The sequence below is a fragment of the Botrytis sinoallii genome (genome assembly GCF_014898435.1).
Source record: "Botrytis sinoallii strain Bc 23 chromosome Unknown BSIN_008, whole genome shotgun sequence".
Classification (NCBI taxonomy): Eukaryota; Fungi; Ascomycota; class Leotiomycetes; order Helotiales; family Sclerotiniaceae; genus Botrytis; species Botrytis sinoallii.
This window is the reverse complement of record NW_024066035.1, coordinates 2,450,328-2,472,263: the sequence shown is the minus strand read 5'-3', so window position 1 is coordinate 2,472,263 and position 21,936 is coordinate 2,450,328. Positions and strand designations below refer to the sequence as shown.

The window sequence follows — 21,936 nt, the reverse complement described above, 5'->3', positions numbered from 1 at the left end:
TTGATTGTATTATTCGTCTTGATTATTATTAACTATGGAAAGCTAATATTTAATATAGTAGAAGTGCTAGCGCTAGTGTATACGCTAGTATATACGCTAGTGCAATACAGTGCCCTCTTAGATCATATGATCGATATCCCGATACACTGCAATGAACCGATATTTAGAATCGAGATAAAGTACTTCGATAAATGATACCTAGGTCTTGTCTTTTGGTCGAGAAGCTTGTGGCGTACTACTTCGAGGGTCCTCAATAGTCTGGACTGCAGTTGAACGACAAAGAGCTTTGAATTGTCAACTTCTCTTGAATTGAATTTATTATCGAACTTGAAGAGGACTTGATTGTCAAACTGATGAGATTTCTTTCTAATTCCCATTAACAACGTTCGGAAATACGTCCTGCCAATTCTGATGATGACAAGATGTAATGTAAGAGCATGCCAGTGGTGAAGGAAGTGACGTAACAGGATTTCGACACAACATCTGGGCAACAGGCTATCAGTATGGGGAGATCTCGAAGATCCCTGGTTATGGTAATTGCAAATCTGGAATATAGAACGACACAAAGATTTAATAGTACACAGATGACAGTCGGGACTGCAGAAGCTTACATGAGAGAGTGACGACCCTTGTGTGTAAAGAGTTCCTTTAAATGATGATGAATGGTTATCGAATTAACCTTTCATACCTAGTCCAAGACTTTGGGCTATTCAATTATTACGGAATAGACTTTAATAGGGAGAGAAGGTGAGCTTCTGCACTACATAAATTCGATTATCAAACATCGTAGTAAACTGAACGATCTGGAATGAAACAGTGCAGCAAGTTGTATTGTTGGAGATACAAGATATATAAATCTGGGACCCTAACCATTCTCTTGATGCAGTCCCACCAAAAACTTCTTTATTCTCAGTTCAAGCTCAACTTTGACTCCCGTCACCCTCATTTGTTTCACACTAGAGCGATTCAACACGCCTCTTCTTCTGCTCTGCTGTCATATCACGATTCCAAGCTGCCAGAAACCTCTTCTTCAATTCAGAGTTTTCGAAATCTCCCCCATCTAGTGCACCTAAGCTAGTAGCTCCAGCCAAAACTCCAGCTCCACCCACACCAGCACCAATGATTCCACCTACCGCAGCACCTCCCATGGCGGCACCTTGACACCACGCAAAAATACTACCTGCTTCGACAAGGCCTATACCAGATTGCCAGGCTGCTGCTGCGCTGCCAGCAACAGGGCCTGCAGCTGAAAATCCAATTGCTCCAAGGACAGGTACTGCGGCGACGGAGGCAATGGTAACAGCTCCACCTAGAACTTGGAACCCAAATCGGTAAGGATGGTTTTTGATATAGCTTCCGATTCCTACTTGGGAGATAACAGAAATAAAAGTTAGCCAAATATATCGTATGAAATGGACACAAAGGCTGTCTAAGAGATCAAAGAGGAGCGAGGACAATACTGTGTAGGCATAAGACACGAATAAAAACGAGCAACGAACCTTTCTTGCGTAGACTTAACATTTCTTCTATGAATCCTGGACACAAGCATCCTAGAATCTTTGGAGTGGTTGGTAAATTCCAAAGATCTTCCGGAAAGCTTCCTATGGCAATGAGTCTCTGAATTTCCCTCCCGTCATCTACACTTTCATCTATTTCGTGGAAAAGCTGGTGACCCAAGGTAATTTCGTATAAAATACTGCCCAATGCGAAGAGTTCTGCACGCGCGACTTTTTCTTCGGCGGTATTAAGTCTGTCTGAAATATCTTCCGGGAGCTGGTAGCGTGTTGGATACTGCGTCGCTGTCATCAATGAAGCTGGTTGGTCCTGAAAATAATTCTCCACAGACCCGTCGACATTTAGTACGAAATCGAAATTGCGAACATTATTACGACCGCTAGTCTGTTCATCCGTGAAGAATAGCTTATGTATCGAATGTGCCCATTTTAACTTCAAATTGGATTGACGGCTGGGATCGTGCTCTTCGCAATTCTTTTCATAGACTGGTAATCGAACTTTGCATATTGCTCGCTCTGACGCCTTCATTTTGTTCTATATTTTGGGATATACGAAAATGAATAATTTCGTCTTAAAATCAATGTAGATAATCATGAAAGAGGAATGCTCGATAATATAGTCATCTCTTATCATTTCTTATAGCGTTGTGCGTGATGTGAATGGCTTAGACAATGCGGGGAAGGATGTTGTTTTCTCCCCGCCCATAGCTATTGGATGATGAGTTGAAACAAAGGCATGAAATTTTGTGGGGCCGCGAGTGATATTCTATAGGTTGCTGGTGTGGAAATACCACGTCGGCTTTATCGCAAATCCTCCGAGATGTGTCATGGGTGATATGCTTCAGTAGCACACGCCTAGGCATTCTTTGGCGGCGAAGCCTCCTGCTTGATAGCTTAAGTTAAGTAGTAAATAGGTGAACTTGAACTTCTTGTAGCATTTCAGATGTGAAAACGCAATGGTTATAGAATTAAAATGAGGAAATGAAACTGTAAGTTTGTGGTTTGATCTATTCGTTGCTCAATTTATTCCATCTTGGAATGAGATGACTTGAGAGGATTTCCATCACTTTTTCAACACGAGAGTCGTTCACTCTTCTCATGAATTGAAGCTATAGTCATGACAAAAGACCACTTCCAGCTAATTTTTGGTACATGAACATTGATTTGACAATTTATCCTAGATATAAATGACGATGAGCATCTTTAATATGGGATGATATCCGTAAGTATAAAAGTTATGGCCATGGATATTCGGGGAATAAGACTCCTAGAAAGAGTTTCTTGGCCCGAAATCTGAACTTAGCTAACAAACTTGGGGTGTATCGAACAACTCGGGTTTACGTCACATCATGGATAATCAAATGCATATATTGTAGTACTCCCAGCACGCGGCACCAGGTCAGATCAACCCTTGGATTGCTACCCATTTCATCGCGATGGGAAGCTGATCGTCGAGACATCCTACCTAGCCCACGTTAGTCCCAGCGATAACGCACCGTCTCTTGGTCTGAAATGTATTTCGGTTACGCTTAAGTAATCTCCTTCTCAACAACTCTTTCCACATCACCTTAATAGGCTTATTCTTATCCATAGAGTAAAGTTCATGACACAATTTCAACACGCATGGAATATCCATATTAACCCCTTGATTATCAGAATATTGGGAGACTTAAAATCAGTTTGTCTGGGAGCAATCGAAGCAAGATAAAGCAGAAGGAATACTCATCGTGATCGTCCGAGCAATACGGGAACTGACAAGAAATCTCGAACCTCATTCCAATGAGATGAATTTGATTGGCGAACCAAATACTTCGAGGTGGGAACTAATAGGCAAGGTTTATAGCAGATGAAATTCCATATTGAGGAGGTCCCTTAGGGTGGAGAGATATCGATCTCATCCTTTAGGAAGCCCCGGGGTGTAAATGGCTTAAGATTGGTGAAATTGGTAACACAATCCTGAATCAAAACTTAAGTGAGTGCCCTCGCCATGTTTATCGAATATGGTGCACTCATGAGAGGACAAAAGAGAGTGTGAAAAGTTGAAAGGGGAACTAGGAAGGAGTTTTTTGAAAAGTAGTTGGGGAGCTCGTGTCAGATCCTTCATCCGAGGCAAACTCCAGTAGATAATCAAAGATCACCGGAGCTCGGATGAGGTGCATCGCTTGTCAAAACAGCGAGCTGGTGAAACACTCATCCGCAATCGTAGAGCCAACACGCACCGTTCTCTACGTAGTGTGTGATATTCTCAAGTCCACATCTGCTTCGAAGTGGCCGATTCCCATACTTGAGAGCAAAATTCTCTGCCCGCAACTTCGCAACTTCAAAGAAAAGAATTCATCCGTGGCCAGGAATTCATAGTGTAGCCATGGCTATAGGTTTCACCGTGCAAAAGCCTACACTCTACAATCTTGTGTGACCCTGCTCAGCATACTCACGATATAGTTTGCGTCTGCCAAGTTTGGGCATCCGCCAGGTTGACCCGGATACACCTACGTATTTTGACAGGTAGTCGCCCTACTATATGCCAATATTGTGCGAATGCCTATTACCGATTTCTGCAACAATGACTCATCGAGACCAAGTCAGGAGTGGAGGTATAACAAATATCCGTTGTCTTGGACTTAGGGTTTCATTTAATCTTATGCTAAAGATATGGTTTTGAGCACAAGTATGACTGCAGTCAACCACGGCGAGTAGTTATCCACAGTTCATTGATGTGCTGAAACGGAAAAGAGACATGGCTATTTTCATTAGAATAATTTCGACTTTTAAAGGGTAGTGCTTTTATCATTCAGGATAGAATTGTAGACGTACTAAAAGGGAGCTTCCGAACTAGCATGACTAGTGTAACTTGGCAGATTTCGCAATGAGAGTCTCATAGAATGAGCATATCTACTCATGCAGGGCAGATAATACTGGCATTAACTATTGCACGGGCATAAAGATTTAAATCGAAACTCTAAAACTTAGTTTCTTATCTTTCGTAAATACTTAATTTTAAATATTGCACAAGTATCACGACATCTCAATAGCTTCATTTCTACTGTGGGGAAATTTGCTTCTGTGCCTGAGGTGAACCGACCCCATCAATCGAACACGTCCAAGAATAACGTGGGATGCAGATTATCTATCCAGTGATCTGCATTATGGAAGATAATCACGACATCCGAGTTATGTATGCGTAATTACATGTACAACATTCAAAGAGGCTAAACTAAAATTGACTCGAGAGCTGAAAATAAGATTGATTGAAATACCCCGCACCCCTCAATCACTTCTACAGCTGTATCTGTTCGTGAACCCTCCATTTCTTAAATACATTTTTTGGACAAAAATGGCCGCCCCAAATACATCAAGTTCTGAAGTTAATCTCTATTCAGAATATCATCAAAGATTTCAATCTGCCGTACCACAAAATGAAGAAGAATGGCTTTCACGAGCATCAGAGATTTCCCAAATCTTTTCAAAGGACGCTGCAAAGAGAGATATTGACAATAAATCCCCTCGCGATGAAGTGTCATTATTAAAGTCGTCAGGACTGTTAAAAGTATTGGGTCCCAAAAAATATGGTGGCGGTGGTCAATCATGGGATATCGGATACAAAGTAATCAGAGAAGTTGCTAAAGGTGATGGATCTTTGGGCATGCTACTTGGATATCACTTGCTTTGGTCGACAACAGCAAATGTTGTGGGGACAGATGAGCAGAAAGATCGATTACAAAAGGAGATAATTGAAAATAATTATTTCATGGGAGGTAATTGAAGTCATGCCAAAGTTCAAGAAATACGCTGACACTATCAAAAACAGGTGCTGTTAACCCAAGAGATTCAGATTTGAGTATCAAATCAGACGGGGATCACATTGTTTTCAATGGACAAAAGCACTTCAACACTGGTGGAGTTGTATCTGACATAACAATTCTTGAAGGTGTGTTGGAGGGAACTGGGAAGCATATCTTTGCTGCGGTGCCGACTAGACAACCTGGAATTCAATTTGCCGTAAGTGAGAATGTAGATGAAAGTTTTTCTTTCGCAGCTGACATTACTATCTTAATAGCATAATTGGAATAACATTGGATTAAGACTCACCGAGTCCGGTAGCGTCAAGATTGAAAATGTTAGGGTTCCTTGGGAAGATGCATTAGGTTGGAATGCCCAAACCAAGGAACCAGTACCTCAAATCCTTACTGTCCCTTTCGCAACCCTACTACTCCCCACCATTCAATTGGTTTTCGCAAACTTTTATATCGGAATCTCTCTTGGAGCTATCGAATCAGCAGCCAAGTACACAACAACTTATACGCGCGCGTGGCCTTTCGGTGGAGATAACAAAGACAGTGCAACAGAGGAGTGGTACATTCTTGAGCGATATGGCACATTCCACGCACATTTATCGGCAGTTGTAGCTTTAGCGGATTCTGTGGGTAAGAAGTTGACAGACATATATGCGAAACATCAAGACAAACGATCAGTTTCTGCACGAGAACGTGGTGAATTAGCAGAAGCTGTTGCAGCTGTCAAAGTCGTAGCTACCGACGTTGGATTAAAGGTGACAAGTGGAGTATTTGAAATGACTGGAGCAAGAGCGACTAGTAAGAATGTTGGACTGGATCGATTTTGGCGTGATATTAGAACGCATAGTCTTCATGACCCTGTTGCTTATAAGAAGAGGGAACTTGGAAGGTGGGCATTGTTGGGAGAGATTCCCGAACCGACTTGGTACACTTGATCGACTAGTTCTTCCAATGAAAAATTCGGACTGTTGAACCTGGAACCACCCAGCACTTGAGACAAATTGTGATGATGAGGGAGTACCCTAACACTTGATGAGGATTCAGGCACACTCTTAAACACTCTTAAACACGAAGATGACTACATTCTACCATGATAATGTCTCCATTCGAAGAATGAATTACTGTCGTAACTCCGTATTTGAAAAAACTTCACAACTCAATGGCTTGAAGGTTGAAAACAATCTGGGAATCTGTGAGCCAGATGTGAATTTTATACGGGGATAAAATGTGAAGCAAGTCCTAATCCATAACCTTTCAAAAGTCGATTCCCGAGACTTCTCAGGAAGATTGATCTGAAAGAAAACAGATTGAATCACGAATAAATGCTTGATGAACCCTCAATGATTTGATTGAAGAACTTCTTGAATAAATTGAAGGGAAACAAAAGCAATGTGGATGGATGGCTTACTAAGCTGAAATTATTAGCGTGAGTTCTGTTGACCTTACTTCCAAATCCCCCTCAATACCCAAGCATCCAAAATCCTCATCACTACATATCCAAACGCAATCATGACAGTAACTGAAGCTGTAAAGTCCGCCATTGGACTTTCTGGTACTCCATCTACAAGTATGATTCCTTGCCCCTCTAGATCCTACTTTGCCAAAGACGGAAGCTAACACCCGGTTCAGGCGCAACCCGAGAACAAATGAGCGAAGCCCGATTACCTATCGCATATCGTGACGGATGCGCCGGTCTATTGATTCCTCTTAATCGTTGTCGGCAGGAGGAATATTATCTTCCATGGAAGTGTGAGGTGGGTTTGCGGGTCATTCCAGAAGTACTGGGGTATCAAGAACAAGGCTGACATTCGGAATTTCTTGAAACAGCAAGAGAGACATTCTTACGAAAAATGCCAATACGATGAATTTAAAAAGAGAGTTGCGAAGATGGACGAATTGAGGGAGGCTAAGGATGGTGCAAGAAGCAATTGATATGGGAGGGGCAATCATGAATCAATGGATGTGTACATACGGCATGGAATGGAATACAAGTTTGCATGATATCGGTATGGACTAAGCATGGTGAAAAGGGATTCTTTTTACCCTACAGATTCTGGAGAAATATATTGCATGGCTATAAGTGTGTCTTTTGGGGGTTCTGATATGCCTGGGGATTTGGCTTGGATTCAAGCACTTTCATCGGCGTTCGGTGGGTTCTTCCTGGGTTCCTCAGATTGACATTCAAGGGGTTACACTTTTTCTAAGACTATGTTACAGCTCTGCGCTTCGAGCTGAAGTGTATTGATAGTTGACACAGGCACAAGGCTTTACTTGCAGATCATGGAAGCCCCCCCCCCCTCTGAAGCTTTCATGAACTGACTATCTAGGAGTCGACTTTATCATCACCTGGAGATCAGATTCACATAGACTGATAGCGTTCGTGGGTACGTATGAATACAAGTATGGCATTATATATGTATGTACATATTGATGTTGTTCATGATATTATAAGTGGATATGTTGATATGATTCTAAGGCCGGCCATGAGATTGTAAACAGGCACGTTGACTTTTGATTACAAATACTAGTCTCGGTATATCATATACATGTCAGTTTGATTCCAGTAATGCATCCCAGAATGTAGCACAGGACGAGGGCATTTGGATCATCAGTTACAGTGCGCGAACATATCTATTAATTGGTCCATTCATGGAGCTACTTCTCTCTCTCGAGCATCCCTACTATTCATCCTGCTAGTGAGTCAGCATGGCATATCACAAATAGCAGGTAAGTCGCTATGATTTTTGGTTAGACTTCCTGCAGGCCTACGACCCACGGGAGTATCTACACTTTTGGAGAAAACACATTCACCAAAGCTAGTTCGAGAAAATGACGGCTGGCTCAGGGCTGTACTCTAAAAGCTTGATCATTCACTCGTGTCTATGAGATCAACCAAAGCCTTCGGGACCTCATTCTTCCACGGTGATTGCTGTACCAAAACCAGTATGGATTAACTGCATCTCTTTATTCTCGCCATTCTCACAGTCTAAAGTAAGTCACATCAATTTTTTGGGAATGATTAATTTGCTGTAAGGTTAAGTCAATTGCAAGAGTGCAGTGTCGAAGCTGTCTGTTTCGGAAAGTCAGCGTTTATTAGCCACTTCCATTAGGCAATGCCTTCATATTTGCCTCCAAGTATACAACACCAGCTTTGACGCCGTCGACAATATATACTCGGTTGGCATCCTCTGATCCTAATTCTTCCACGAGTGCTTCTCGAACCATGTCATCCATACCTGCCATTCCTGCACACCCTAGACAAACGATGGAACAATCTCTTTTCCCAACCAATCTTTTCACCGCTTCCTTCATTTTGGTGGCGACAATCTCACTATCGACACTATGAAGCTCGCCAGCAGTGAGACCTGTAGTCTCTACTCCTTTGAATCTTTCACAATGTTCTCCCTTTTGAGTCCCCAAGAAATCTCTCACACCTGCCCCCAACACCTCTTCCCAGTATTTTCCAGTACTCACAATTCCAAATCCTTCCTTGTCACCTTCACTATCACCCAATCTCTTTCCGTTACCCTGCGTCAACAATCCCAAAGACATCATGACACTGGCCTCAAAAATTCCTGTCACGTGTACGTTTGGTCTCACTCTCTTCTTGAGTTCCGTAACCAATGGATGAACACTGTAACAGGCTACAAGAAATGCATCATATTGATCAAGAGTCGATGTAAGGTCCGAAAGAACAACTTGCGTAGAGAGGGTTGCATCCTCCTCGTTGTTGATGGACGGAGGACTTGGCAGTTGAGCTGTGTAAAATGAAATTTGAATCTGAGAGGAATCACTTATTGTAGAAAGTAGAGTTTGCAGGCCCTCGGTCATAGACTTCGAAGAGTTTGGATTTATGATGAGAAGCTTTCTGTCTGTAAGTTTCTTGGGTTTGATATCGGCAGCCATGTTTGTGACAAGAGTGGGTTATCCCTCGAGTTCTTCGTGCGAATAATTATGGCGCAGCCTGCAGGTAGGATTTGGGTAAAATATCTAGTACCTTATGTGCCTTTTCGACGAGCACAAGAATAGATGATGTATAAAATAGAATCAGAGGAAAAAATCAAGAGATCGTTCACTTACAATGTTATATTCACATTCGAAAGTGGACTTTCACCAATCACCAGCTTCGTGAAGTGAAGCGGGTTCGGCGGGGAAGCTTAAGCCTCGTTACGGCCATACATTCCGACCTCAACCGCAGCGTCGTCAGAATCACTAACCAGCTACACCACAACTCTAACCATTTCATACATAGATTCTACAATTTGATCTGCCACCGTCTGGAATTATGGCAGAACCACCAATAGGTATACCAAAGTTGTTTTCCTCTTTTGATTATCCATACTGACAACAATCGCATAGTCCTCGATGGAGGAACTGGTTTCCTGAAAGTCGGATATGCAGCTCAGGTATGTGGCATTTTGGACTATTAATGATGGAAGCTATCTAAATGCCTCGGAATTAACTTTTTGTAAATTTTAGAATTTCCCAGAGTTCCAATACCCTTCTATTGTCGGTCGACCAATTCTGCGATCCGAAGAAAAGGGTGATGATGGCATGGTCATTAAGGACATCATGTGTGGTGATGAAGCTGCCGCAGCGAGGACAATGCTTCAAGTCTCATATCCTATGGAAAACGGTATTGTCAAGAAATGGGATGATATGCAACACCTTTGGGATTATACGTTTTACGAGAAAATGAAGGTCGATCCTACTGGTCGGAAGATTCTCTTGACAGAACCACCAATGAACCCCTTAAAGAACAGAGAACAAATGTGCGAAGTCATGTTTGAAAGGTATCAATTTGGAGGAGTTTACGTGGCTATTCAAGCAGTCTTGGCTCTATATGCACAAGGTACTTTCATTCTCTCAATTGCGCGACGGGCGGTGTGCAGTACGCAGGACATTATGTGTACTGATTGTCAATAGGTCTCAGTTCTGGAGTTGTGGTTGATTCTGGAGACGGAGTTACACATATTGTACCGGTTTACGAATCAGTTGTCCTCAACCATCTTACTCGTCGTCTTGATGTCGCCGGTCGAGATGTCACACGAAACTTGATTGCTCTCTTATTACGTCGCGGATATGCTTTGAACAGAACAGCGGATTTCGAAACAGTTCGACAAATTAAGGAGAAGCTTTGCTATGTTTCTTACGATCTTGAGTTGGATCAACGCTTGAGTGAAGATACCACTGTATTGGTTGAAAGTTACACTCTACCTGATGGGCGTGTGATCCGGGTTGGAAGTGAACGTTTCGAAGCTCCAGAGTGCCTCTTCCAACCTCATCTCGTCGATGTTGAACAACCCGGTATTGCCGAGTTCCTTTTCAACACCATTCAAGCTGCAGATGTCGATGTGCGATCCTCTCTTTTCAAAGCTATCGTTCTATCTGGTGGTTCATCTATGTATCCTGGTCTGCCATCACGACTCGAGAAAGAATTAAAACAATTATGGTTAACAAGAGTTCTCGGTGGAGATCCTGAACGCTTAAATAAGTTCAAGGTCCGAATTGAAGATCCTCCTAGGAGGAGGCATATGGTTTTCTTGGGAGGTGCAGTGTTGGCAAATATTATGGCTGATAAAGAGAACATGTGGATTACAAAGCAAGAATGGGAGGAGCAAGGCACAAGAGTATTGGAAAAGTTGGGACCTAGATAGGAGTAGATGAGAGGAGTTTTATGGTGGATTGAGTCATTGATGAATATGAATGCATTGCGTGGGCTAGCCTTTCTTCTATCATACGGAATCAAAATTGCTTTTTGTGTCTGGATATATTAGTGAATCAGACAACTTCTCATTTTGATGTGACTTAATTTCCCGTCAGAATAAGAGCATCACTTCATCTTTGTGAAGGCCATATGAATCCGACATGGAGCAGCGGTTCGATAATTCTTAGATAATAGTTCCCACTAATCGGCAAGTGCTTTCTTCACAACCTGCTTTCCAACAATACCTAGGTATATCTTATCATTGGAACTTGGAAGGACTATGGAAGAAACTTTGGCGACGTGGTTGTACAGACATGTGGTAGTCCTTCTACATCCGAGAAACTATGTTCCTCGCTACTTTCGTGTGCAACACATCTTTTTTGACTCTTTGATTCTACATCGAGTATCTAATCCTTCAAGTCACTTTGTCCATTTTGACGTTTATTGACTCGAACTTTGTACACACTAGAATCTTTTCATAATCCAAATAAACTCAAACGCCGGAGCGTATGCAAAAACCCGAGAGGGTTTTAATTATAGCCAGAAAGTTTCGAGGGCCGCGAAGACCTATTCTGTTGTGCAGTCGAAGCAGGTTTTCAGCTGATACATATTGGGACAATTACGCATCAGATTTATATTCGTGTCCAACCTATTGTGTCTTCCCCTCCTTGAACCCTAGTCTTGCTTCGACACTAGATGATCTTGCAACTTTCGCTTCATTCAACCACCAAGCATTTATCAGACTGTATGAAATGAGTTATCTTAATTTCCATGCTACCCCCAACGCAGAAAATCGCTGCGGGTCTCAGCTAAGTGGTCCTAATACTTTCATTGCCTTGAACATTGGAGGCATGGTTGCTGGTGAACCTACATTGTTAATTAACTCGATATACTATGGGCACCTTAGGGGTTTCTGCGGATGTACATTAATAAAAAACTTACTGTAAACTACTTATGGGACAAGATTACATGCTTTTGGGACTGGCTTCGTGCAATCTGAGTAATATATAGGTGGTGCGTTGGACTTGAGTATCTCCGCTATTTTTGATGATGGAAATCTATACATCCCCAGCGCCAAAGGGAATATCGAGTCTCGAGATGTGGGTGGCTCCGACGTAGGAGAAAATACACGAGGGTTCAGGCAGAGATATGGTGGCTGATCCCACGAGAAATTTCAATGCTAACCTTGGAAGGCTGTGGAAGTAGCGGCTTTGGCGGAAGATTGGCAGGAAGTTGGCTCTTAATCACTGTCTCGTAATGAAGCAACCAAATAGCTAGATGATGAGCCGAGGCGAGAATTTCGCTCCAAACATGATGCATGTATATTTCGCTTCTTTGTTGGCGCTTTTTGGAGTGGAGTTACAGCACAATTGGAAAGAAATTTCAGCAGAGATTTTCTATGGCAAATTATCCTCAAGGTAAGACGAACGTTCTGAAATAATATTTCGCCTGAGTAGGAAAAATCTTCTTGATGATTGTCAGGCGTGATAGTCAAAAATATCATTCGAAACTTGGGACATGTGTATTCCCCGCTTTGGACATTCGAGCCATCCAAATGAACTACCACAAGACTCTAATATCACATTGATGTTGGTTTGGCTTAATTCTACATATACTTGAGATCTTTTTGACGATTGTTTGACTTGTAAAATTGGCTCAAGGTGAAGTAACAACGAAGAATTGTGAAGCATTGAAAAAAGGTTTGAGGATGGTGGTATTGATATGAAAAATCAGGTCACCTGGTGTTGTCTCCAAAGGTCCTAACGAAGAACTGAAATGTCTAGCACAGAATGATAGATTATGAGTGATTACAAGTCTGATGCCAACTATACAATACAGCTTCTGCTTTGAAATAAATTGTGAATATATGTTAAAAAGTATTAACACCTAACGCCGAGCTAATCTTAATATCATGTGCATCCTATACTAAGAGCTTGTCATTCTTATTCAATCGACTCTTCTCTGTCTTCCCCAGACTTCATCGGCATCTTTCTTGCCTCTAGTTTCAGGAACTTTCCAACTAACAAATATTCCGCACAATACTGCCAACGCTGCAAATATAAAGTACGCCCATCCCACACCTCCTAAAGCTTTGTTCAAGCTAGAGTTGATTATGGGGAAAAATTGGGCTACTAGAAAAGTAGCAAGATAATTGGCTGCCAAACCTACACTTTGCGTCGCACCCACAGCCTCTGGACCGACGAACTCTGATGCCATCATGAAAGGAACAGGACCAAGACCTGTGGCGAAAAATGTGACAAATAGGATGACTGAAATCGCAGAGAGAATTTTGATTTCCCAACGAAGGGATAATGCTAATGAAAGAGACATGGTGCCCATACCAGTTATGGAAAGGAGAAGGCATGCTTTTCGACCAATTTTATCGGCTAATGGTGCACATGCGACAGTTGCCACGAGATTAACTACCGAAATAAGAATTGTAATGATAGATGAAGAGACGGGGAGAAGGCCAGACAAAAGTGATACGGAATACATGATGATACTGTTGATACCACAAAGTTGTTGAGCAAACATAATACCAATGACGGCAATGACTGCAGGTTGATAGAAGGGATCTTTAATGACTTGAAAGAATCCAACATTAGGAATGGATTTCTGTGAGGATGACTTGCTGGCAACAGAGTCCCTTCTAGTCAGCTCTGGGTCAAGTAAAAGACGCTCTTCTTCTTCTTCGGATGGCTTAATGTCCCAGTGTTGAATCTCTTCCTCAATGGAATAGCCATGTCCTCTAATTCGCTGGAGGGTTCTCGTGGCTGTTTGTGTGTCTTTATGTGCGGCAAGCCATGTTGGGCTTTCTGGGATGAATAACAACCCAACTCCTTGTAACAATCCAAGTCCAGCTCCAACTGCCAATATGATTCTCCACTTCGACCCTCTACTCAAATAATAACCCAGAACCTGAGTAAGTAGGATGCCTACATTCGTGGTAATTTGTGTCATGGATCCAAACAATCCCCTTTCCTTAGGCGGTGCAACTTCTGAAATGTAAATTGGCACGACGACAGTCGATGCTCCAGCACCAATGCCTGAAAAGAACCGGCCAATAGACATCATTGGAACTGTGCCGGCGAAGATTTCCAAAATTGACCCTACTATGAAACAAACACTTGTAATTCTCATGGCAAATAATCTTCCATAACTTGTCGACACGGCGCCACAACCCAGTGCTCCTGATAATCCACCTAAAACGAAGAGTGACGAAAGGGCGGCAAATTCGGCTTCGGTCATAGGGATACATTGTGGAAGTCCGGTACGAACAGTTGATTCGACACGACTTTGTTTCTTGCATGTAATGACATCTTGGGGAGCATTTAATTCAGACTTGAAGAATTTAAGTTAGCTATTATTCGTAGAAGTGATAGATAGTATATGACGGCATGTGTGAATATGTGCTATGTGCTAGTTTCTGGCATCAGCATGAAAGTAATGATGTTACATACCAAATGAAAGCCAAATTGTAGAGGTCCAAGGGTCGAGATAAATATGAGGAAAAGTAGGTAGGGAGTGATATCCTGAATACATTGTCTCATGCCTCCTGAGGCCATATTGAACGCAGTCCAAAATGTATAAGAAGTTAACGGGAATAACTCATGCGTTGCAAATGAATGGTGAGGTTTGCTAAGAGTATATACAATATGACCTGATAAATTTATCCCATGTCAGGACTGGAATGCTAGTATGTAGTAGCTTGCTTGCGTTGGCCCGATAATTTGTGAATCAGGAGCTTTGTGTTTCATTGTGGTTTGCTGTCAAGTGTCGGTAGAGAAGCAGTACCTGAACATTGAAACGTCATGAGGACCTCGGGAGTTATGAACGTTATTTGTGTAATTATGCAGGTAGCTGTGTTGGTCGCGGCTACATACCTACCTAGGCTCGCTAATAAGTAGACATTATCGATAAGGATTGATGTTTTGATGTGAAAGCTATCCACGGAGTACCTTCTACACAGTTATTAGTTGGTACACAGTTGTAGGTATTCTTTTTCCCCTTTCTCACTTGAGATACTAGTCATTCTACCAATTCTGTTTGATCCTTTGAATTCAATACTGGTAAACTGTTGTACATCATCATTCAATACCTACTTCCTGCCATCAGTCTACGGCCCTTCCAAAAACCCTACACCCTACTCCCTACACCGTCCCACCTCCCACATTTCTGCATTCTTATTATCCCAACTTGTTGGTACATGCTACTGCACCCCGCTGAGAACGATACAGGATGCAAATTACTCTACAAAAACAGGGACCTGCGAAACAAGAACAAGCCAATTTCTTCGGCTGGATATACGGACACTCCGGATACCTGTGAGAACGTGGAATGAAGTGTCGATAACAACGAATGCTTACAAATTATCTGCATCTTACAAGTGACAGTCCACCTACAGCACCGCGTCCGAAACACCGAAACTGTCAAATCGCTCTTTATCCCGCAAGTCAGTATAGATCTAACTTGGCTTTACCCGTTGATCCAAAAGGCTTCCCCTCTTTAGGTCATCTCATCTGACCGCTATCTCCGAATCTCGCCCTACAGATCCCCTCCCATCTTTGAATGTTGCTTGGGGGTTACACATCAACCGTTCAAAGACGCAGGTGCACAACTATCTCGTGTGACCCTATCATCGCTGTGTCGAATCACCGCAGATATTGTCAATCATCATTCATTCATCATTCAGTTCTCAGCCCCGGGGTTTCCCATATCACAACACATCACATCGCATTAGCTACATTACAATTGCATATCTTTTTCGTTTAGGTCATCTGAAATTGTCTCGTTTTATCATTCGAGATTTGTGAATTAGATCGGCCGACATATGTCTCGTCCTTCCGTGCTGATGCTGTTACTAAGACCTTAATTCACAACTTTCCTTTTCTGGTCTGATATCAAGCGCGTCTCGTACTATACCTCATACCGACTTACATACATATTGTACGACCAGGTAGCCTTTTTCGCGGCAAATTTGATCACCTTCCCTGATACGAAGCTAATTTTGAAGGGATTCTTTGACACGCTTGATGCAACCGACTGTACTTACAACCTGCATCTAAATTACGCTCGACTGCATCTTACCGACCCTGCACTACTGCAAAGCAGTATTACGCTACCTGCTATTCACACCCACACTCACACGCGCATTTGAAATCTTCCTATTGCCATTCCCCTTGTTTTGCCCACATACGAGCTTGTCTAAGATTGTCTTGGTTGGAAGATTTACAGATTTTGATGCCCACTGAATCTGCAGACTAATCAAGCAAAACCAAGCCGAAGTACGCCGCCCCCGCCGTACGCACACGCGTTATCCACAATAACAATAATGAGCCTGACATCTAACCCACCGTCATCCGGCGGCCCATCCTCGATCTCCGCATCTAGAACTCAAATAAAAAGATCTGTTCAAGCTGTTTTTGAAGGTAATGTAGATATATGACTTTTTCTTTTATCTCTCAAACAATATTACTTGACACATTTATTATTTTTCGCTTGGTTGGCTACTTTCCTCATCAACAAAAGCATATCCTATCAAAATCTTCATCTCTGATCGGCACCTCAATAGCTCTTTCCAATATGGTTTGAAAACTCTGATCTCTTGCTTCATCAAATATCAAATCATTGCATCTATCGTTTGAATTTCTATCTCAAATTACTTTATATCGATTCAATATGTATCCTACAAGAAGACCTCCTCCATTTTACACCCCTAGTAGTTCGTTGTTATCTTACTTAAATTAGACTTTACAAAACTAACTGACAAATCCCAGGTACAGCTGAAAGATCAGCCAATCCCAACTTGGGCTACCAAAGTAAAGTTCGAGTTATTGATCGATATAAAGTCATTGGTTTCATTAGTTCTGGTACATATGGACGAGTTTATAAAGCAGTTGGGCGAGATGGACGACCTGGGGAATTTGCCATTAAGAAATTTAAACCAGGTAAATACAAACAAATCCACATCAGCACTGTTATATATATACTAACGTATCTTAGATAAGGAAGGGGAACAAATCCAATATACGGGTATTTCACAATCAGCAGTTCGAGAGATGGCACTGTGTTCAGAATTGAGTCACATGAATGTCATCCGACTCATTGAAATTATCCTTGAAGACAAGTGTATCTTCATGGTGTTTGAATATGCCGAACATGACCTTCTTCAGATTATCCATCATCATACTCAACCTACTCGCCATCCCATTCCTGCTCCAACAGTTAAATCCATCATGTTTCAACTTCTCAATGGCTGCCAATACCTTCATGCGAATTGGGTACTTCATCGTGATCTCAAGCCTGCCAATATTATGGTATCCTCTGCAGGGGAAGTGAAAATTGGCGATTTGGGACTTGCTCGACTTTTCAACAAACCATTGCATTCTCTTTTCTCTGGTGACAAAGTTGTAGTTACGATATGGTATCGAGCCCCGGAACTCCTACTAGGTTCAAAGCATTACACTCCGGCCATTGATATGTGGGCTATTGGGTGCATTTTTGCAGAGCTCCTTTCCCTCAGACCAATATTTAAAGGCGAAGAAGCGAAGATGGATAGTAAGAAAACGGTACCATTCCAGAGGAATCAAATGCAAAAGATTGTCGACATAATGGGACTACCAACCAAGGAAAAATGGCCACATCTGGTACACATGCCGGAATACTCGCAACTTTCCACTCTCTCAGCTAGTGGACATGCAAAAGCTGGATACTCGAGTTTGGAGAAGTGGTATTATCAAACCATAAATTCATCCCCCACCTCGGTTCCAGTATCGAATTCGAGTCTAGGTGGTGAGGGGTACAAACTATTGAGCAGTTTACTTGAATATGACCCTGAAAAACGATTAACAGCGCAAGCAGCATTAACACATCCATTTTTCAGTACAGGGGATAAAGTTAGTGCCAACGTCTTCGAGGGGGTCAAAACAGAATATCCGCACAGGAGGGTTAGTCAGGATGATAATGATATTCGAACGGGAAGTTTACCTGGCACAAAGAGGAGTGGGCTACCGGACGATTCAAGACCAGCGAAAAGATTAAAGGAATAAATCTCGAAACATCATTGGATCTATGCAGGGTATCATCAATCTTATCAATTAAATGTTCTTTAGCGATCTCAGCATTGAGTAGGGCACCATTGTGACAATGGTACCTTCGGATCCTTAGATCGGCAGGGTTCGAATTCCAAAAGTCTAAAACGTGGAGGGGTAGGGAAATCACAAAAAAAAGTTGCACAGCCACAATGCGAGTTTGTTGACTTTGCTGGCAATTTTTGGAGGGATTCCCAAGCGAGCACTTCATTGGCATGAATTGATATAATAACTCATATCAAAACTAAGTTTCGAAATTTGAGCATAATGACGGGAAACGGTTCGGGTTATTTTTTCGATGATCATCATATGATGACGATGACGAGGGGCGTAATCTGGGCATCGAGTTTGAATGAATAAATGCAGCAGAAATAACTTATAATTCAAATTCGTCTCATTAGATTCCTAAAACTTGGTAGTACTATCATTTCGCCATTGGATCTCGGATTTCGATTGAATCAGTCCAAAAAGGGCTGTCGATTGCGAGAGTTCCCCAGTTGGTGGCAGTCAATCCCTCAAGACGACCATTCTAGATGCCCGTAACTTTTTGAAGGAATCGGGCTCAACATAGCATTCCAATCTGCATCATCTCTTCTAAATCGCATCTCAAGCTTTCAAAATGCGTCGGCCCTACACCTTCACTCGAACGTCGTCTTCTCATGCTCGCTACAATCCAATTTACGAAGAAACAGAAGCCAAGAAAGCCGAAGCCAAGGAGAAATCACGATGGTCATTTCCATTCTTTGCATCCAATCAACCTACAGGTTACGAGACTGTAAAACCACAACCACGACAATCTAGTTCTCCACCTCCTCGTACATCCGGCACTTTCTTTGCAACAAATCACAATACATATTCGCCAACAAATAGCACAGACAACATTTACGATGCAGCTGAGAAATCCACAAAACCTGCGAGTGACCAAAGAAAGCGCTTCTCCTTTCCTTCTTTTTCTTTCTTCGGAACGAACAACAACAATGGCGATGAAATCGAAGTTGATGATGACTATGATTACCGGTCCAATTCTTTCAATGATGGTGAAAACAGGACTGATCCATTCCTCGACCCTGAAGACTACTCAAAGAAAGAGAAGAAGAAGGAAAAGCAGAAGCAGAAGCAGAAAACCTCTGCATCAGCCAAAGACCCCGACAACAAGAAGCCAACTAAATCCTGGCAAGAACGAGGATCGGCTAAGAGAACAGAAGCAAGAGAGGAGAAAGAGAAGGCCAAGGAGCGAGAAAGGGCCCGCAAAAGAAATAGCGGTTTAGGGTGGGCAAAATCGTGGTCGTTTGGAGGTGAGAGATTTGGGGGAACAATATTGGCCGATGGGAGTGGAGTGAGGATGCCGATTTTTAGATGTAAGGGTCCTTGTGGACTGTCTTGTGGATTTTGAATGGTCTCTCGTTGACTGTATATAGAATGGGTACAGGTCGGAATTGGGAAATGAGTATGGCGGCGAACGGCGGCGAACGGAGTTCAGGTGGTTTGCTTTTGTGAAATACAGATATCGACAGCATAGAATATAGACGAACATCTCATCCGCAACAACTAGAGCACTTGAAATTGCGGCCTTGATGAAATTCTGACCACAAGTCCGATCGAAAGTCACTGCGCAAAATTCGAAAATTTGGTATCTGTACAATAGCTAGAATTACAAGGTTTTCATTTTTGTAGGTATGATGGTAATTTTTTTTACTTCCCTCATGGTCTCAGTTCAGCTCCGCCCTGCCTTGCCATTCCCGTGTCCCAAACCTCTTCGTCACTCGCTTAATATTACAACCTTTTTGTTTTCCTTTCCTCCTATCGTTCCAGTTTCCCCTATCTTGAGTAGAAACCTCAAACCTGTCTCTCCACGTCGCGCCACCTGATGGAAGAATGAAAACAAGAAAGAATCAATAGTGAATTAAAGGATAAAGAAAACTATTGGTATCGCCGCCATCCCCGTAGGTAACATACATATGAACAACCTCACCATAAAAAAAAAACGCAAGAAGTGCGCATTGTTGCATGCGCAAGTCAGAAATTAACAAAGAGAGATATGAGGAAATCCTGAGATTAGAGGATGGTACGAGATGTAACCGAAGATAGGCTGGTGGAAATGACAAGATGACAGTAATAAGGGGCCGTTATGGAGTTGAACGTCGTGAACGAGTAGATGTGACTCCGGTGAATCGATATGACATGCTACTGAGAGCCAATTATTCTGTCTAGGTATGTATATTTCGTGTAGGGACATGTTCGTAGGAGGAGGATATATCGTGTAGACTGAGGTATAAAGGGGTGGTGAAATCTGATTGTTGAGAAATGATATTATACGTCCTGGGTTGGATAGTCAACGGCACTATTATTTCGTTTGTGGAGCAGGTCTTCCTTCAATTGTTTTTGAGAGCCAAGCCTAAGTCTCAACGTCAGCATAGTCACAAAATCATCTGCGATGTGCAATTGATGCATTGCATGAAGAAATAGAACACATACCAGTCCTTCCATTAACCCCTCGCCGGTAGTGGCACAACTTGGTACCACGAACCAAACCTTGTTTCTCAATTCGTTCAACTTAAGTTGTTCTGTGACCTCGGGTGGCTTCATAGCTTCTCGATTGTCAGCTTCTCACTTGCAATAAGGTTGTAACCATTGAACTGTATCACCCACCTCCTGCAATATCCTGCTTGTTCGCGAAGACTAGGAGTAATGAATCTTGCATTTCTCTGTCGTTGATAATGCGATGTAACTCTTGTTGTGCCTCTGCTATGCGTGCTCTGTCACTGGAATCGATCACAAAGATAAGTCCTTGAGTACCTATTTTTCGACAAATTTCTGTTAGAATTTGCTCCTACTCGTGTATATCAAGTCAAAAAGATACTTGGCAGATAATCGAGTACATACCACTGAAGTAATGTCTCCATAGAGGTCTGATCTTATCTTGTCCACCGACATCCCAGACATTAAATTTGACATTCTTGTATGTCACCGTCTCAACGTTGAATCCAACAGTAGGAATTGTAGTAACATCTTGACCCAACTTCAATTTGTAGAGAATAGTTGTCTTTCCAGCAGCATCGAGACCCAACATCAACAGGCGCATTTCCTTGGATCCGAAGATCTTGCCCATCATTTTAGAAATAGCTCCTCCCATATTGACAGAATTTGAGATGTGCGTATGATATGTACGATATTAATTGAAGTATGGGCAATTCGATTAACGGCACAGAGTTAGAGGCGACTAAAAGGACCTGTGAGGTTTTGCTAGATGATATGCGTGTAAAATAATGTTTGGAAAGGAGTGACGGTGGATCGATGGAAGAGGATGATAAAGTTCCAATGCAAAGATAATCGGATCAGGGTAGACCAGACCAAATGAATTGAAAAAAAGATGGTCCAATTTTTTTTGGCTCTTATTACAAGGCGAGGCTGAAATGATGATTGATGGTTGATGAAGAAGGGGAGAGGAGAGGGAGTTGAGTCTCAAAGGATTGTGGCTTGGTCTCTTCTATGGCTATGGGCTCTAATTAAAGGTGGAGGAGAGAACCTTTAGGGATGGAGGAGGTACGAGTTAGCAAAGTCGCGTAATGATGAGAAGAAGCGGCTAACAATTAATCGCGAGAACACTTGTGGTGCCAGTATCTTTGCTTTTAATTGAAAGGAGAGATTACCTTGTCGAGGTATGCTCTGTCGAGGTAGAGGTAGAGGAACAGGGTAATAAGAAGGGATAGGAGAATCCAAAGTATAAAATGTTCAAGGTCTCTGATATTCGAAGTGATTTTCTTTCCCGGTATTAACCTTATCGCTCCGCCGGGTAGATTTGAAACGGAAGAATCAAACAATGGAAAAAG

The 21,936-nt window shown here is 42.3% G+C and overlaps 9 protein-coding genes across 9 annotated transcripts; 5 read left to right on the top strand and 4 right to left on the bottom strand.

The window, feature by feature from the left end:
• Nucleotides 1–956: 956 nt before the first annotated feature.
• Nucleotides 957–2,043, bottom strand: EAF02_005680 (uncharacterized protein; the record flags this gene model as incomplete). Its single annotated transcript, XM_038901728.1, has 2 exons — nt 957–1,363; nt 1,500–2,043. 2 exons carry the CDS (start codon nt 2,041–2,043, stop codon nt 957–959), a joined length of 951 nt encoding a protein of 316 aa, XP_038759068.1.
• Nucleotides 2,044–4,848: 2,805 nt separating this feature from the next.
• Nucleotides 4,849–6,243, top strand: EAF02_005679 (uncharacterized protein; the record flags this gene model as incomplete). Its single annotated transcript, XM_038901727.1, has 3 exons — nt 4,849–5,269; nt 5,323–5,513; nt 5,572–6,243. The coding sequence occupies 3 exons, from the start codon at nt 4,849–4,851 to the stop codon at nt 6,241–6,243; spliced, it is 1,284 nt and encodes a 427-aa protein (XP_038759067.1).
• A 574-nt stretch (nt 6,244–6,817) lies between these two features.
• On the top strand, nt 6,818–7,240 carry EAF02_005678 (uncharacterized protein; the record flags this gene model as incomplete). The annotated part of the gene is made up of 3 exons (XM_038901726.1): nt 6,818–6,875; nt 6,938–7,062; nt 7,136–7,240. The coding sequence occupies 3 exons, from the start codon at nt 6,818–6,820 to the stop codon at nt 7,238–7,240; spliced, it is 288 nt and encodes a 95-aa protein (XP_038759066.1).
• A 1,161-nt stretch (nt 7,241–8,401) lies between these two features.
• On the bottom strand, nt 8,402–9,214 carry EAF02_005677 (uncharacterized protein; the record flags this gene model as incomplete). The annotated part of the gene is made up of 1 exon (XM_038901725.1): nt 8,402–9,214. One exon carries the CDS (start codon nt 9,212–9,214, stop codon nt 8,402–8,404), a length of 813 nt encoding a protein of 270 aa, XP_038759065.1.
• Nucleotides 9,215–9,593: 379 nt separating this feature from the next.
• EAF02_005676 (uncharacterized protein) lies at nt 9,594–10,965 on the top strand (the record flags this gene model as incomplete). Its single annotated transcript, XM_038901724.1, has 4 exons — nt 9,594–9,612; nt 9,668–9,714; nt 9,788–10,160; nt 10,235–10,965. The coding sequence occupies 4 exons, from the start codon at nt 9,594–9,596 to the stop codon at nt 10,963–10,965; spliced, it is 1,170 nt and encodes a 389-aa protein (XP_038759064.1).
• Nucleotides 10,966–12,797: 1,832 nt separating this feature from the next.
• Nucleotides 12,798–14,775, bottom strand: EAF02_005675 (uncharacterized protein). Its single transcript, XM_038901723.1, has 2 exons — nt 14,477–14,775; nt 12,798–14,357 (listed from the first exon to the last, which is right to left on the bottom strand). Exons 1-2 carry the CDS (start codon nt 14,579–14,581, stop codon nt 12,963–12,965), a joined length of 1,500 nt encoding a protein of 499 aa, XP_038759063.1. The 5' UTR covers nt 14,582–14,775; the 3' UTR covers nt 12,798–12,962.
• Nucleotides 14,776–15,008: 233 nt separating this feature from the next.
• Nucleotides 15,009–18,064, top strand: EAF02_005674 (uncharacterized protein; the record flags this gene model as incomplete). The annotated part of the gene is made up of 3 exons (XM_038901722.1): nt 15,009–16,444; nt 16,793–16,963; nt 17,019–18,064. The coding sequence occupies exons 1-3, from the start codon at nt 16,348–16,350 to the stop codon at nt 18,062–18,064; spliced, it is 1,314 nt and encodes a 437-aa protein (XP_038759062.1). The 5' UTR covers nt 15,009–16,347.
• Nucleotides 18,065–18,725: 661 nt separating this feature from the next.
• On the top strand, nt 18,726–19,499 carry EAF02_005673 (uncharacterized protein; the record flags this gene model as incomplete). The annotated part of the gene is made up of 1 exon (XM_038901721.1): nt 18,726–19,499. The coding sequence occupies one exon, from the start codon at nt 18,726–18,728 to the stop codon at nt 19,497–19,499; it is 774 nt and encodes a 257-aa protein (XP_038759061.1).
• A 951-nt stretch (nt 19,500–20,450) lies between these two features.
• EAF02_005672 (uncharacterized protein) lies at nt 20,451–21,239 on the bottom strand (the record flags this gene model as incomplete). Its single annotated transcript, XM_038901720.1, has 4 exons — nt 20,451–20,501; nt 20,582–20,694; nt 20,756–20,902; nt 20,990–21,239. 4 exons carry the CDS (start codon nt 21,237–21,239, stop codon nt 20,451–20,453), a joined length of 561 nt encoding a protein of 186 aa, XP_038759060.1.
• Between the last annotated feature and the right edge of the window lie 697 nt (nt 21,240–21,936).

What these genes read in the sequence shown, in the direction of transcription:
- EAF02_005675 (XM_038901723.1), bottom strand. Translation starts at nt 14,581, where the DNA reads ATGGCCTCAGGAGGCATGAGACAATGTATTCAGGATATCACTCCCTAC. An exon ending in TACAATTTGGCTTTCATTTG is followed by an intron (nt 14,358 to 14,476) that starts GTATGTAACATC and finishes AAATTCTTCAAG; the next exon opens with TCTGAATTAAATGCTCCCCA.